Genomic DNA, 17,878 nt, shown 5'->3' with positions numbered 1-17,878 from the left:
GTAACGATCACCTAGGTAAGGGAATCACCCCTAACTCGTTGGTGAAGTCGTTTTTTTTTTTTTAAAAAAGGGAGTGGAGTTAATCGTCAAGGTAAGGAAATCACTCCTTTCTCGATGATATGTCTCCACTTGTCGTTACAAGGAAAATGAATTTAAACTATGTGAAATCATGCATCTGTATAAATGTATGAAAAAGATTTAACATGTTGTGGTTGCGTGTGAGGGGTAAATATCGAAAGTAAATTCGAATTTGAAAGATTGCATCGTATAAAATAAATAGTAAAACACATGTTCGATTAAAATTTGGGATGGTTCCAAAACGGAACTTTGACTAACCAAAGTGGTCGAAAAGTCTTTCGAGTTTGAGGAGCATGCTTTGGCCTAGTAGGTGAAATACTCTCGCCGACAAGTCGGTTAACGGTATTTACCCTTCCGGTTACTACATGTCCCCAAATCAATTGAAATTTCGAGACTTGGCGGGATTAATGAAAATCTAGGAGTGGAATTAGTCGACAAGGTGCGGGTTTCACCCCTAACTTGGCGATTTAGTAACCTAAGTGTGGTTGGTACTCGTCGGGTCAAAATTTAATTTCAACACTTTGACGAGGGTCCACTAGAATTTGAAATTTGAATTCCTCCATCGAGGTGAGGATTTCACTCCTAACTTGATGGTGAATTTCGTGTAAGAAAAGAAAAGTAGAAGGGTTGAGAGTCATTCACCAAATTGTGGGTTTCACGCCTATTTTGGTGAAGTCGTCTCGTTTGTGTATTACGAGTGGTTTGATTTTAGTATACACGAGTAAAAGACGCATCTTCAAAATAATAATAACAAGTATAAGCATAATAAGTTTCTCAAGAAATAATACGTAAAAGATATTTCAAGGGTAGCACATGAAGGATGGAATGATACCACAAGTATTAACAAACAAAGCAAGTATTAACACAAAAGTGACATATATGTTAAAAAGGCCAAAAGCAAATAAATAAGGAGTAAATAATGTATCATGCAAGTGGTTCAAGCAAAACATAAGAATAAGGCTCTAGAACTATAGACTAGGTAAAAATCATGGCAATTCTACCTAATTCCCTATAGTTATGGCTCTGATACCAATCTGTCACACCCCAACCAATGGCGGAAACATCGGGATGAGACGAAGTGTGAAGATTGCTAGAGACATCATAACGCTATTTGTGACAATATTTAATAAACCGGTTTCATTTCATAAAGTAGATTGTCAACAATACAAGAAATTCAAATACAACAAGTTCAAAGAAGTACATAACAACATAAGCAAAATTGATACAACATATTAAACCTAAACGTTTATATGTGTATCTAGGCATCAACGCTACTTCTTTTCATAGCATCGTCATCATCAACCTGTAACATGTTTAAAATACAATTCAATGCAAAAGCAAAGGCGAGTATACAAGTTTAAGCATAAGTATAAGTATGAGTATAAAAGTTTAAAACGAATCCACATGGAAACTTAGTCTATACGAGATCAACCTAGCGTGGCATGCACTATTTCTAGCCAACCTCTGTTTACGCAAGAAAGTTTAATTAATTCAACATGACCCAAGTTTAAGGGGGGCGGTGCGTTACTCCTATAGCGCTATACATGTCGAAGGGAGGCTCGTGAGAGCTAATGACTAAAACATATCACATAAGTATAGTCCACGTAAGCATCAAGTATCATAACATAGTATTCATGTATAAGGATTGTTTTGTGCATTGCATAAAGAATAAGTTTAAGTGTAGTTTAATAGTAAAACATGTTACACCCCAAAAAGTGGTAAACATAAAAAGGGGGTTGCGAGTATACTCACAGAATTGCTGAGTCTTCCGATTATCCAAATGTTGACGAGCGTAAGAGATTAAGAGGATGGAACACCGAGGTCACCCTATATGGGCAAACGATGGTGCATGAGTAAACGGGATTACGACGGAGGATTTGAATTGGAATTTCGAGTATAACTAGTTGACATGAATATGTATATATTCATATATATTTTATATAGTTTATGTAAAAATTATAAATCAAGTCTATCCAGAGTATTGTCGAAAAGTTGACAAAAATATAAATAATCATACATTTATCACTATTTCATAAAAATTAATCGTTGTTGATATGTTTCGTTTTATAATATTTAATTGATTAATTAAGGAGAATAATATAGATAGATAAAGTGTTAAGACATAAATACAAGGAACGTGCTTATTTGATTAGGAAATAATTAATTGATTAACTTAAGGGTGTGTGACTCTATTTGTATAGAATAAATTTATTACATATATGTTGAATTTATGTAAATTAACATGAAGAAAGTATTTATATATATATATATATATATATATATATTTTATACAAACGTTGAAAAGTTAAACACAAGACTTACTACCAGTGATCAAGTATTTATATTATTTTTTTTCTTTATTTTAAGAATGTGACCCACAATATAAAAAAAAGAAAAAATATATTATTTAAGAGTTGAGTAGTTTATAAGTCACCGGTTGTATGACAAAGGGTATATGCTTATCTAGGAGTTAACAAATCCCATTAATATTACAAAATAATAATAATAATAATAATAATAATAATAATAATAATAATAATAATAATAATAATAATAATAATAATAATAATAATAATAATAATAATTATAATTGTTTCTCCTTGTTTCAAATGCCCAACAGAACAAAAAGGAGCCCATCCCATATGTTTTTGTCTTTCATTTCTATTTGTTTTTTTTATTACATCAATGGCTATCATTTACTTTATTGTAAGAAAAGCATATACGTAACAGTTGTGAACTTATGAGTTTCTGTTGTTTGAACAATAAAATGAAATGTGTAACAACTGGATTAAACGAAGAGCCAACCAAAAAGAAGGAAAAAGGAATTATACCGAAGACGTAAAGAACCGCCGCGGGTTTCTCCGGTCATCTTCCTGAGCTCCGACGAGTTTGGTTTTCGTTCCGGTGTGTGTTGTTTACTCCGGTGGAACTCCGGTGAGTTGTTTCGTGATCTCCGACGAAGTGCAAGATGTTCAAGACATGTTGTGAAGGTGTGTAGGTTTGACAGAACACGAACCGCCGGCGCCGGTGGAATTTATTTCGGTTGCCGGTCATTAACATAGGGAGGGAAGGGGGCTGTTTTGAGTGTTGTGGAGAAGGAAGTTTTGAGATGTGGAAATCTTGCAAAGCTTCTAAAGGAGATTTACGGAAAGGATTAGGGTTAGAATTTAGTGGGTATTAATTGCAATTAGTTTGGAAGTTGGAGCAATAATAGATAATAAATAAAAGAAAGGTTTAGTGGTTGTCCAGCCATTCACGGCTGATGATGTATTCGGCCAAGCATGTCCTTCTAATTCTTTTTTTTTTCAGCATGTGTTTGATATATTGATGTATGTTAGATATTAGATATTAACATTATGAATGTTATATTTTTTTGTCAACTTATGTTCGACTGGCCACATGGCCATCTAAAAGCTCATCAAATTTTGACAATTTATTTATTATAATAATAATATTTATTATTAATATATAATTAAGTAATTTACTAATCCTATATATATTAATGTTTAAGTTATATGAAATTAAGTAATAAGTTTATATAAAATAAAAGTATAGGTTGTGTATGGTGAACGTATACTCGAGTGTTTGCACGTATAGGATATCTAGAATCACGTATTGATTGTTTAAGCATGTAAAAATAAACGGAGTATTATTTGTATGAAATAATTAATTTTATTACGATTGAAGTCTCAGATTACAATGATACGAAATGAAATACGATAACGAAAGATTACAAATTTCTGAAAATAGAAATACCTTACAAGCCTTCTAAATGAGGAAAATTACGAAAAAGCAGGGCGTTACAGTATCCCCTCCTTTGGGAAATTTCGTCCCGAAATTTATTCAAGAGGAAGACCTTGAAAAAGGCATTTTGGCTAAAAAGAATTATTTAACTAACATTGAGATTTCGAGGTTTGAAAGTTAGGATTTGAACGTTTAAAGTGACTCGATCGTGTACGAGCTTCGTATAAAAGGAAAAGAATAATGGAGAATAGTCGGAGTATGGGAGTGAATGACTGACTCTTAATGAATACAAACATGTGAATGGCATAAGTATTTGATGGACGAAGGTGTTGTGTTGAGAATGAGGTCTCGTCGTGGATAATCGGATATAATGCGTTTGTGAGTTGTTTAAAGTTTGAATTAGGTCTGATAGGTCTGTAAAAACACTGAATTTCTCATGGCACGTCTTACGAAAGTTTGGTAACATGATGAAAACACTTATATAGAGGAAGTACCAGCGGCATATCCACCATGTTTTGTCCATGTTACGTCTGTTTCGTATTCGGTATCATGTTATGTTCTGTTTCCTACCCTACACAGTAGTACACTCTATGGTTCTCATACGCGTATCACTATAATCCTGTGTGCACCCGTGATTATTTTGATTGTCGCATGATCCGCATAGCTAGTACTAGTTGTGTATGAATCAGGGTATACATAATCTAAAAAAATAAGAATGTGTACGTATAAGAATGCAGTGTATAAGCAAGTCCATGCTTAAGTATGTATGGGACCCAAGTAAGTGAATCGCTCGGATTTCGCTCGCGTACGGGTACGAATGTATGAATCATAAGTATGAAAGAAAGTATGAGCATAAAACATATGAGTATGAATGTTGGCACGATTAATAAAAAGTACGTATAGAGCGTATGTTGAAGTATAACGAATTTGGGCATATAAAATGCTCGAGAAGTTTAAATATGTAAGATGAATGATATGAGCGAACTCGTCGCGAGGTAACGATTAAAACGTGCATGATGATTTACATGTATAGTTGTTTAAGCGAAATGTTGAGTTTATCGAATCAAATAGATTGAGTTGAATTGGAAGGTAGAATATAGTTTGTAAATGTAGAAGTATTCATTGGTTATGCATAACGTATTTTGTAATGAATGAAATGCTACTTTTGTTTTAAAAAAAAAAGTTTACGTATGTGAAGATTGTCGGTCCCCATGAAGTCTTCTAGTCCACGTGTTTTGAAATTTGAATGACGAATTATATGGGGTAGAAAAAGGTTTTTGTAAATGACGGGTTTGTTTTATTTGCATCAAAAAGAAAATTTTGAATTTTGAAGGTTCTTGTGAAAACGGCGATCCTTTAAAAAGAACTTTAGCAAAAGGACTTAGTGATTGTTTAAGAAAAAAAAATTAACAAATGATTTGTTGATGTTGAAAAGCGTCCTTGGTAAAACGTTTGTATAATATCATTAAGATCTTATAAGTATATGAGAAAGCTGATTTGAATTTCGATTGAGAATGAAAGTCTTTAGTATAGTGATATAACGTAAGTATGTGTTTTAGTGATTAAGTCGAATATGGAGTTCATGGGCAAGAGATTCATTGGGCCGATTGAATTGATAGGTAGCATTTCGTAAGGTTTTGAAATTCGGGTAATAAAACGTTTTAAGACATGATTAAGAATCTCGTGTATATGAGTTGAGTGGAAATAGATTGTGGAATAAGAAGTACATTTGATAAAACAATGTATTTTGAAATCGGTATAAGTATGTATTTTGAATAATGATAAACGGTTTAGGTAGAAACATGATCGGGTTTGCATAATAAAATATTTTGAAGAAAAGCTTTGGTAACGATCACCTAGGTAAGGGAATCACCCCTAACTCGTTGGTGAAGTCGTTTTTTTTTTTTTTAAAAAAAGGGAGTGGAGTTAATCGTCAAGGTAAGGAAATCACTCCTTTCTCGATGATATGTCTCCACTTGTCGTTACAAGGAAAATGAATTTAAACTATGTGAAATCATGCATCTGTATAAATGTATGAAAAAGATTTAACATGTTGTGGTTGCGTGTGAGGGGTAAATATCGAAAGTAAATTCGAATTTGAAAGATTGCATCGTATAAAATAAATAGTAAAACACATGTTCGATTAAAATTTGGGATGGTTCCAAAACGGAACTTTGACTAACCAAAGTGGTCGAAAAGTCTTTCGAGTTTGAGGAGCATGCTTTGGCCTAGTAGGTGAAATACTCTCGCCGACAAGTCGGTTAACGGTATTTACCCTTCCGGTTACTACATGTCCCCAAATCAATTGAAATTTCGAGACTTGGCGGGATTAATGAAAATCTAGGAGTGGAATTAGTCGACAAGGTGCGGGTTTCACCCCTAACTTGGCGATTTAGTAACCTAAGTGTGGTTGGTACTCGTCGGGTCAAAATTTAATTTCAACACTTTGACGAGGGTCCACTAGAATTTGAAATTTGAATTCCTCCATCGAGGTGAGGATTTCACTCCTAACTTGATGGTGAATTTCGTGTAAGAAAAGAAAAGTAGAAGGGTTGAGAGTCATTCACCAAATTGTGGGTTTCACGCCTATTTTGGTGAAGTCGTCTCGTTTGTGTATTACGAGTGGTTTGATTTTAGTATACACGAGTAAAAGACGCATCTTCAAAATAATAATAACAAGTATAAGCATAATAAGTTTCTCAAGAAATAATACGTAAAAGATATTTCAAGGGTAGCACATGAAGGATGGAATGATACCACAAGTATTAACAAACAAAGCAAGTATTAACACAAAAGTGACATATATGTTAAAAAGGCCAAAAGCAAATAAATAAGGAGTAAATAATGTATCATGCAAGTGGTTCAAGCAAAACATAAGAATAAGGCTCTAGAACTATAGACTAGGTAAAAATCATGGCAATTCTACCTAATTCCCTATAGTTATGGCTCTGATACCAATCTGTCACACCCCAACCAATGGCGGAAACATCGGGATGAGACGAAGTGTGAAGATTGCTAGAGACATCATAACGCTATTTGTGACAATATTTAATAAACCGGTTTCATTTCATAAAGTAGATTGTCAACAATACAAGAAATTCAAATACAACAAGTTCAAAGAAGTACATAACAACATAAGCAAAATTGATACAACATATTAAACCTAAACGTTTATATGTGTATCTAGGCATCAACGCTACTTCTTTTCATAGCATCGTCATCATCAACCTGTAACATGTTTAAAATACAATTCAATGCAAAAGCAAAGGCGAGTATACAAGTTTAAGCATAAGTATAAGTATGAGTATAAAAGTTTAAAACGAATCCACATGGAAACTTAGTCTATACGAGATCAACCTAGCGTGGCATGCACTATTTCTAGCCAACCTCTGTTTACGCAAGAAAGTTTAATTAATTCAACATGACCCAAGTTTAAGGGGGGCGGTGCGTTACTCCTATAGCGCTATACATGTCGAAGGGAGGCTCGTGAGAGCTAATGACTAAAACATATCACATAAGTATAGTCCACGTAAGCATCAAGTATCATAACATAGTATTCATGTATAAGGATTGTTTTGTGCATTGCATAAAGAATAAGTTTAAGTGTAGTTTAATAGTAAAACATGTTACACCCCAAAAAGTGGTAAACATAAAAAGGGGGTTGCGAGTATACTCACAGAATTGCTGAGTCTTCCGATTATCCAAATGTTGACGAGCGTAAGAGATTAAGAGGATGGAACACCGAGGTCACCCTATATGGGCAAACGATGGTGCATGAGTAAACGGGATTACGACGGAGGATTTGAATTGGAATTTCGAGTATAACTAGTTGACATGAATATGTATATATTCATATATATTTTATATAGTTTATGTAAAAATTATAAATCAAGTCTATCCAGAGTATTGTCGAAAAGTTGACAAAAATATAAATAATCATACATTTATCACTATTTCATAAAAATTAATCGTTGTTGATATGTTTCGTTTTATAATATTTAATTGATTAATTAAGGAGAATAATATAGATAGATAAAGTGTTAAGACATAAATACAAGGAACGTGCTTATTTGATTAGGAAATAATTAATTGATTAACTTAAGGGTGTGTGACTCTATTTGTATAGAATAAATTTATTACATATATGTTGAATTTATGTAAATTAACATGAAGAAAGTATTTATATATATATATATATATATATATATATATTTTATACAAACGTTGAAAAGTTAAACACAAGACTTACTACCAGTGATCAAGTATTTATATTATTTTTTTTCTTTATTTTAAGAATGTGACCCACAATATAAAAAAAAGAAAAAATATATTATTTAAGAGTTGAGTAGTTTATAAGTCACCGGTTGTATGACAAAGGGTATATGCTTATCTAGGAGTTAACAAATCCCATTAATATTACAAAATAATAATAATAATAATAATAATAATAATAATAATAATAATAATAATAATAATAATAATAATAATAATAATAATAATAATAATTATAATTGTTTCTCCTTGTTTCAAATGCCCAACAGAACAAAAAGGAGCCCATCCCATATGTTTTTGTCTTTCATTTCTATTTGTTTTTTTTATTACATCAATGGCTATCATTTACTTTATTGTAAGAAAAGCATATACGTAACAGTTGTGAACTTATGAGTTTCTGTTGTTTGAACAATAAAATGAAATGTGTAACAACTGGATTAAACGAAGAGCCAACCAAAAAGAAGGAAAAAGGAATTATACCGAAGACGTAAAGAACCGCCGCGGGTTTCTCCGGTCATCTTCCTGAGCTCCGACGAGTTTGGTTTTCGTTCCGGTGTGTGTTGTTTACTCCGGTGGAACTCCGGTGAGTTGTTTCGTGATCTCCGACGAAGTGCAAGATGTTCAAGACATGTTGTGAAGGTGTGTAGGTTTGACAGAACACGAACCGCCGGCGCCGGTGGAATTTATTCCGGTTGCCGGTCATTAACATAGGGAGGGAAGGGGGCTGTTTTGAGTGTTGTGGAGAATGTAACACCCCAGTTTTCGTATGTCTTAATATAATAAATTAATAATGAGAATTTAACGACAAAGAATGGTAAATATAAATTTTTACCATTATACCCTAAAATATCAATTTATGAATAGGATTAACTAAGAATGTGTGAAAAATGAAAGTTTAACTATCTAGTAAAGTGCTTAATAGTTGAGGGACCAAAGTTGGACAATTAAAAAGACAATTTAATTAAAATTGTCAACACAAAACACACATATCAGATATGTGTGTGCGTGTATATGCGATCAGAAGGGGGGCAAGGAAGAACAAACCCTAATCAACACAAATTAATCAAATTGAAAGGGGATTTGGAGCTTAGGTGAATGTATGACTTAAGAATGATGATCACCTAAGTGTTTCTTGTATCAAGTAAGTCAAATTTTTCAATTTGGTGATGTTTGATTTAAGGGGTTTAGAATAATTCGTGAATGTATTGCTAAATTCAGCATGATTAACAGTTTCTAAGAAGGTTTAGACATCATTAGATGCTAAATTTTAGTATGAACATGATTAGGGCAAAAACCCACTTGCATGTCAAATAATACTTGGAAATTGTGAAGTTTGTATGTTAATTTGATGATTTAATTATGAAATTGTTATGAATGTAGAGTTAGAATTGTATGTTCTTGATTTGAATAATAAATCCTAACATGGTAGTATGTTTATGTTGCTCAAGGATGAACTATGGAAGTTGTGCTTAAAATGCTTGTACATTATGCAAATCTAGTGATATGCACACCATGTGTTTGATAAAATGCCTAAGTGAGTTAGTTATGGCTTTTCCATGAATGCTTGTTAAGATGATGCAACCTTTTTATGATAATGATGTATGTAGTTATTAAATGCCATAACATACCATAAGGATTGTAAAAATTAATGTTGAAAGAAAGCTAAAGTACGGATTATGGTATATAGGCACAAAGAAGGAAGAAGGCGCGAGTCACTCAAAGGCACAATCATCACAAGATCGCGGTAAGTTCATATGAACTTTATTTACTTTAATGTAACTTTTCGAAAAGTGGTATTTGGTTCTATGGAATTATTGTAAAGGTTCATAACGGGTCGAATGATGTAAGTATATGAAAAGTGTGGCCTTTAATGATTCATGGTGAATGATTCGGAAAGTGATATGTTGGATACCTCCGATTGGAAGTATGGATGCTATTAAGGTAACAAGACATGTTAACGGGTTGAACAATGATAGGTAATTAAAGGATTTTTGAAGTAATATGTGTTTGAACTAATAATGTTTCCGTTATGAAATGTAGGTAAATCTCTTGCTTGAATGCGGCGCGCCCGAACCGAACACACACACGAAATGTCGACTCTAAGCGCTTCCGGTCTAAGTTGTTTGTTTGATGGGTTATCTTACCATTTTGATTAGTAAATGTCATTTTGTATGTGTCTAGTTTGTTAGTAGAAAGTTTGGATACTAAACTTGTGTAGCTTGTACAAAAGGTTCATGGCGAACCATATACGGTTGTAATTTTGATTATGTTGGTAAGTGTCGTAGTATTAATAGTAATGGTATTGTTAAAAACAGGGGGAAAGGTACCTATTACGAACGGGTCATGTCAAAATTTTGGTAAAATTGTGAGAGAAATTGTATGTCGATTTGTCGAATGATGAATTTGGGGCTTCACAAGTGGACATTTATGTTAAGTGTCAAATGTGAAAAATTTGGGCGTTACAAGTTGGTATCAGAGCCTAGGTTTGAGGGATTTAAGCATCAAGTGCTTGAACTCAAACCGAAAGCTCGCGAGGAAATGTGTGTTCGTTTCGCGGCGCAAAGCAAGTAAGTACTTTTTTAAAGTTGAAAATTTTCTTTTGTAGTATGAATAATTAGTTTCGAAATGTCATTAAATGTTAGGGAATGAATTGTTTCAGTTTGGGGTTAGAACGGGTCAAATAATGTATAAAGGGGTTTATAAGCCGTTTGCTTATAAATCAGCTTTTGATGCGACCCGAAGTGATAAACGGATCCGTAATTAAATTACGGACGCGTGGGAAAAAGAATCGTGTACAACGGATCAATAACGAATGAGTTATGTCCGTTTTTGTGAAACTTGGGTTGGCTGGGAAATTTTCAGCAGCAATTAAGCAACTGGGCACGGTGCACGGTCGTGCACTGGTCGCACGAACGTGCGTTCCCGAGTAAGACAGTGCACGGGCTTGTGCACTGCCAGGGTTTCCAACATTCTAGGTGATGCACGGTTGTGCAAATGGACGCACGACCGTGCGGCTGCAAAATTCTGCCGTAAGACAGTAAAGCATCACCGTAAGCCTCCTTCTTCCACCGTAAGCTACGGTGGCCACCGTAGCTTACGGTGGCGACCAGATATGAAATTTTTTTTCTCTTTTTCTTGCAATCGTGAGCTAGGGAAGGGCAACCAAAGCTTACCGAGACCGCATGTAGTAACAAAAACTTTAGTTTAAACCCTCAAACTCTAATAATGCTTATCAAGTCGCAAGAGTAGCTCGATATACAACGAGAATGCATGAAATTGAATGTATTAGATGATTTAAACTCGAGGGAAAGTACATGTAAATGTTGAGAAGAAACATTTGATAAGATAAGAATGACACGATACGATTGTCAACGACGACAAGGCATGAAGTACGAATAATGAATGGGAAATGTCATGATAAATGATGTTGAAATATGACGTTGGCAAGTATGAAATGAAATCTAATGAATGTACCGAATGTTTTATGTAGATGGCTGATAGGGTGAACGTGAATGATGACGATGAAGCACGCCGAAATGAGATAAGAACTATGGTTGTGGAAGAGGTAAAGAAAGCAATTGAGGCAAGTATACCCCGATTAGCTCAGGAAGTCGAGGGGCAAGTATTGGAGATAGTTAATACCTCGGTAACATCTAAGGTGGAAGAATTGAAAGAAATGATTAGTGAATTGCAAGTGAAGAAAAGCAAACGAAGATGTACGTACAAAGAGTTCATGGCATGTAATCCCTTACCATACCAAGGGGATGTTGATCCGATAGCTTGCCAAAGGTGGATTTCAAGCACCGAAGCCGTGTTTACACGAAGTAGATGTGAAGTGGAAGATCAAGTAATGTTTGCCACGGGCCTCCTACAATCTCGAGCAAAAGATTGGTGGGATGCATACTCGAAGGAATTGGGGGATGATAAAGTACAGTTGTTAACATGGCAAGAATTCAAGGAGTCATTCCTGAAATATTATAGTCCACAATCCGCAATTGATAAGATTCAGGAAGACTTCTTGCGTCTCAGACAGAAGGATGAAACGATTGACGAGATAACCAACAAGTTCCTTGAAAGGGTGAAGTTCTGTGAAGAGATAGCGGGGACGGAGAGGCAAAGGATTGTACGTTACCATGCTATGCTAAAGGCTGAATATCGAGAATTTGTAAATCCCTCCAAGTGTGCAACGTTGAATGAACTAATTGATTGGGCAAGAGACAGAGAAATTGAGATAAAAAGGCAGGTTGAACGGGGAGAGAAAAGGGTAGCGGAGAAGCCTACCAACGCAAGCCCATCGAAAAAGGCAAGATATCAAGATCAAAGCAAGAAAGGGAAAGCAAGTAGTGAAATTCCGACTTGCAAGACGTGTGGGAAGCATCATTCGGGTGAATGTTTGTCAGGAAAGAAGGGGTGCTACAAATGTGGACGTGAGGGACATCCGTTTTATAGGTGCCCCGAAAACCCTAAGGCGTGTTATAATTGTAATGAAACGGGGCACATTAAAGCGGAATGCCCGAAACTCCAACAAGGGACAAAGAGAGATGGAAGGAAGGACGAGCCCCCCAAGGCTCGCGGAAGGATGTTTCAGTTAACCTCGGAAGAAGCTAAAGCTAGCCCGGACGTGGTTTCAGGTATATTTTTGGTGAATTCCATGCCTATGAATGTTTTATTTGATTCCGGGGCTAGTAGGTCGTTCATTTCTAATGAATTGTTAGCTCACCCATCGTTTAAGCTTGAAAAGATGATAGTACCCTTAGAAGTAGAAGTTGCTGATAGTAAGAGCTATTTGTTACATGATATTTGTAGAAACTGTAAGATCTTAATCGAAGATGAGGAATTTAGTATAGATCTTGTCCCGATGTACATGGGGGAATTCAAAGTAGTTGTAGGAATGGATTGGCTTGCCCAAAACCACGCTGAGATACAATGTGAAAAGAAAGTCATTCATATATTAACCTCGGGGGGGAAACGGGTAAGTGTTCAAGGAGATAGAGTCATCAAGTCGAAATTGTGTTCTCTAATCAAAGCTGCTAAACATGTGAGGAACGGGGGTAGAGCTTATCTATCTTATGTGATTGACACCAATCGAGGTGTCCCAAAGCTTGAAGATGTGAACGTGGTAAATGAATATCCGGATGTGTTTCCGGAAGACCTACCGGGCCTCCCGCCCGAACGAGAAGTAGAATTTAAAATAGAGCTAAACCCGGGTGCAAAACCGGTAGCTAAGGCTCCTTATCGGTTGGCCCCAACCGAAATGAAAGAATTGATGACGCAACTTCAAGAGTTGCTCGATAAGGGTTTTATTAGACCAAGTGTTTCACCATGGGGAGCACCCGTACTTTTCGTGAAGAAGAAAGATGGTTCGTTGCGAATGTGCATCGACTATCGAGAGTTGAACAAATTGACGGTGAAGAATCGATATCCGTTGCCCAGAATCGATGATCTATTTGATCAGTTACAAGGGGCAAGTTGGTTTTCAAAAATCGATTTGCGGTCGGGTTATCACCAACTACGCGTACGAGAAGAGGATGTGCCAAAGACTGCGTTTCGAACGCGGTACGGACATTACGAGTTTTTGGTAATGTCCTTTGGACTGACGAACGCGCCAGCTGCGTTTATGGATTTAATGAATCGGGTGTGCCGACATATGCTTGATAAGTATGTAATCGTTTTTATCGACGATATCCTAATATACTCCCGCAGTGAAGCAGAGCATGCTTCCCATTTACGTGATGTATTAGAAACGCTTCGCAAAGAAAAGTTATACGCAAAGTTCTCAAAGTGTGCCTTTTGGCTTAGAGAGGTACAATTTTTGGGTCATGTGATCGATGCGGATGGTGTCCATGTGGATCCGTCCAAGGTAGATGCGGTGATGAATTGGGTACCCCCGAAGAATCCAAGCGAAATAAAAAGTTTTCTGGGTTTGGCTGGGTATTATAGGAGATTTATCCAAGATTTCTCCAAGATAGCCTCTCCTATGACGAAGCTAACAAAGAAGAGTGAAAAGTTTATCTGGGGCGAAGAGCAAGAAAAAGCGTTTCGAACCTTAAAAGAAAAGCTCTCAAATTCTCCGGTGTTGACATTACCGGATGGAACGGATGATTTGGTGGTGTATACGGACGCCTCTCATCAAGGTTTAGGGTGTGTGTTAATGCAAAGGGGTAAAGTCGTTGCTTACGCTTCGAGACAACTCAAGCAACATGAAGGCAATTATCCAACTCATGATCTTGAACTGGCGGCGGTTGTATTCGCCTTGAAAATATGGAGGCACTACCTTTATGGGGTGAAATGTACTATCTTCTCGGATCATAAAAGCCTCAAATATTTTTTCGAACAGAAAGATCTCAATATGAGGCAACGAAGATGGTTGGAACTCCTTAAGGATTACGACTGCGACATCCATTATCATCCCGGGAAAGCTAACGTAGTAGCGGACGCACTTAGCCGAAAGGAATACCCGACCCCGATTCGGGTAAAGTCCATGAAGATGGTAGTTACTCCTAAGCTACTTGATGAAATTCGGGAAGCTCAAATGAAATCTTTAAATGCTGTTGACTCAAAGAAAGAAAGAACGAAAGGATTCATTCATGAATTGGAAGAGAATGCAAATGGTATAAAAACGAGGTACAACCGAATTTGGATACCCCGGTTTTGCGAAGTGAAAGAACTATTGTTGAATGAAGCTCACAAGTCTCGATACTCCGTTCATCCGGGGGCTACAAAGATGTATCGAGACTTGAGGATGAATTATTGGTGGCCAGGGATGAAAAGAGACATTGTCAAGTATGTTGCTAAGTGTTTGACGTGTTCCCAAGTAAAGGCTGAACACCAGAAGCCGTATGGAAAGTTACAACCCTTGGAGATCCCGGTGTGGAAGTGGGAACATATAACGATGGATTTGGTGACTAAGCTTCCCAAGACAAGAAAAGGGCACGATGCAATATGGGTGGTCGTTGACCGACTTACCAAAAGTGCACATTTCCTACCTATTCGGGAGAATTATAAATCAGAAAAGATGGCGGAAGTCTACATGAACGAGATCATATCCCGACATGGGGTTCCGGTGTCTATAGTGTCCGATCGGGACACCCGGTTCACCTCTCGTTATTGGAGGAAGTTTAACGATGAATTGGGAACCCAATTACACATCAGCACCGCCTACCATCCACAAACCGATGGTCAGACAGAGCGAACTATCCAAACATTAGTTGATATGTTAAGAGCGTGTGTTATAGAATTCGGAGGAAGCTGGGATGATCAACTACCTTTGGTAGAATTTTCTTATAATAATAGCTATCATAACAGCATAAAAATGGCCCCCTACGAAATGCTTTATGGAAGGAAATGTAGGACCCCGGTTTGTTGGGGGGAAGTGGGTCAACGAGAAATTGCGCCAAAAGAGGTAGTGACCAAAACGAATGAAAAGATTGATATGGTTAGGTCAAGATTGAAAGCAGCGCAAGATAGACAAAAGTCTTATGCGGATCGACGAAAGCGACCAATAGAATTTCAAGTGGGAGATCATGTGTTATTAAAGGTCTCTCCATGGAAAGGAATAATCCGTTTTCGTAAACGCGGGAAGCTAGGCCCTCGATATATCGGGCCATTCAAAATACTCGCCCGGGTTGGGGCGGTGGCATATCGGTTAGAACTACCACCTGCGCTGGATGGGATTCATAACACCTTTCACGTGTCTCAGTTGCGAAAGTGCCTTGCGGATGAGACGGCATACGTGCCTATGGATGACATTGAGGTGGATAAGAAGTTAAATTATGTTGAAAAACCTGTAGCAATCAAGGATTTTAAAGTGAAGCACCTCCGAAACAAATCTGTTCGACAAGTGTTGGTTCAATGGCAACATAGGAAGGGATCGGATCTCACTTGGGAAGCGGAGGATGATATGCGAAAGCACTACCCGGAATTATTTGGTACGTAGTCAGGTTTCGGGGACGAAACCTTTTATAAGGGGGGTGGACTTGTAACACCCCAGTTTTCGTATGTCTTAATATAATAAATTAATAATGAGAATTTAACGACAAAGAATGGTAAATATAAATTTTTACCATTATACCCTAAAATATCAATTTATGAATAGGATTAACTAAGAATGTGTGAAAAATGAAAGTTTAACTATCTAGTAAAGTGCTTAATAGTTGAGGGACCAAAGTTGGACAATTAAAAAGACAATTTAATTAAAATTGTCAACACAAAACACACATATCAGATATGTGTGTGCGTGTATATGCGATCAGAAGGGGGGCAAGGAAGAACAAACCCTAATCAACACAAATTAATCAAATTGAAAGGGGATTTGGAGCTTAGGTGAATGTATGACTTAAGAATGATGATCACCTAAGTGTTTCTTGTATCAAGTAAGTCAAATTTTTCAATTTGGTGATGTTTGATTTAAGGGGTTTAGAATAATTCGTGAATGTATTGCTAAATTCAGCATGATTAACAGTTTCTAAGAAGGTTTAGACATCATTAGATGCTAAATTTTAGTATGAACATGATTAGGGCAAAAACCCACTTGCATGTCAAATAATACTTGGAAATTGTGAAGTTTGTATGTTAATTTGATGATTTAATTATGAAATTGTTATGAATGTAGAGTTAGAATTGTATGTTCTTGATTTGAATAATAAATCCTAACATGGTAGTATGTTTATGTTGCTCAAGGATGAACTATGGAAGTTGTGCTTAAAATGCTTGTACATTATGCAAATCTAGTGATATGCACACCATGTGTTTGATAAAATGCCTAAGTGAGTTAGTTATGGCTTTTCCATGAATGCTTGTTAAGATGATGCAACCTTTTTATGATAATGATGTATGTAGTTATTAAATGCCATAACATACCATAAGGATTGTAAAAATTAATGTTGAAAGAAAGCTAAAGTACGGATTATGGTATATAGGCACAAAGAAGGAAGAAGGCGCGAGTCACTCAAAGGCACAATCATCACAAGATCGCGGTAAGTTCATATGAACTTTATTTACTTTAATGTAACTTTTCGAAAAGTGGTATTTGGTTCTATGGAATTATTGTAAAGGTTCATAACGGGTCGAATGATGTAAGTATATGAAAAGTGTGGCCTTTAATGATTCATGGTGAATGATTCGGAAAGTGATATGTTGGATACCTCCGATTGGAAGTATGGATGCTATTAAGGTAACAAGACATGTTAACGGGTTGAACAATGATAGGTAATTAAAGGATTTTTGAAGTAATATGTGTTTGAACTAATAATGTTTCCGTTATGAAATGTAGGTAAATCTCTTGCTTGAATGCGGCGCGCCCGAACCGAACACACACACGAAATGTCGACTCTAAGCGCTTCCGGTCTAAGTTGTTTGTTTGATGGGTTATCTTACCATTTTGATTAGTAAATGTCATTTTGTATGTGTCTAGTTTGTTAGTAGAAAGTTTGGATACTAAACTTGTGTAGCTTGTACAAAAGGTTCATGGCGAACCATATACGGTTGTAATTTTGATTATGTTGGTAAGTGTCGTAGTATTAATAGTAATGGTATTGTTAAAAACAGGGGGAAAGGTACCTATTACGAACGGGTCATGTCAAAATTTTGGTAAAATTGTGAGAGAAATTGTATGTCGATTTGTCGAATGATGAATTTGGGGCTTCACAAGTGGACATTTATGTTAAGTGTCAAATGTGAAAAATTTGGGCGTTACAGAGAAGGAAGTTTTGAGATGTGGAAATCTTGCAAAGCTTCTAAAGGAGATTTACGGAAAGGATTAGGGTTAGAATTTAGAGGGTATTAA

At 36.1% G+C, this 17,878-nt stretch overlaps 1 protein-coding gene across 2 annotated transcripts; it reads left to right on the top strand.

Annotated features, from left to right (window-relative positions):
• The first annotated feature begins 9,090 nt into the window (after nucleotides 1–9,090).
• On the top strand, nucleotides 9,091–17,622 carry LOC110903689. Of its 2 annotated transcripts, XM_035983991.1 has the most exons (5): nucleotides 9,091–9,235; nucleotides 9,782–9,838; nucleotides 11,585–12,725; nucleotides 17,013–17,069; nucleotides 17,366–17,622. In XM_035983991.1, exons 3-5 carry the CDS (start codon nucleotides 11,585–11,587, stop codon nucleotides 17,380–17,382), a joined length of 1,215 nt encoding a protein of 404 aa, XP_035839884.1. In that variant the 5' UTR covers nucleotides 9,091–9,235; nucleotides 9,782–9,838; the 3' UTR covers nucleotides 17,383–17,622. The 2 variants fall into 2 exon arrangements, 1 of the variants encoding a protein (XP_035839884.1); XR_002572107.1 differs by lacking the exons at nucleotides 11,585–12,725; nucleotides 17,013–17,069; nucleotides 17,366–17,622 and adding an exon at nucleotides 10,135–10,391.
• The last annotated feature ends 256 nt before the right edge of the window (nucleotides 17,623–17,878 follow it).

The sequence above is a fragment of the Helianthus annuus genome, chromosome 2 (assembly GCF_002127325.2).
Source record: "Helianthus annuus cultivar XRQ/B chromosome 2, HanXRQr2.0-SUNRISE, whole genome shotgun sequence".
NCBI lineage: Eukaryota > Viridiplantae > Streptophyta > Magnoliopsida > Asterales > Asteraceae > Helianthus > Helianthus annuus.
The sequence above is the reverse complement of the archived record's forward strand: the minus strand, read 5'-3'. Positions and strand labels throughout refer to the sequence as shown.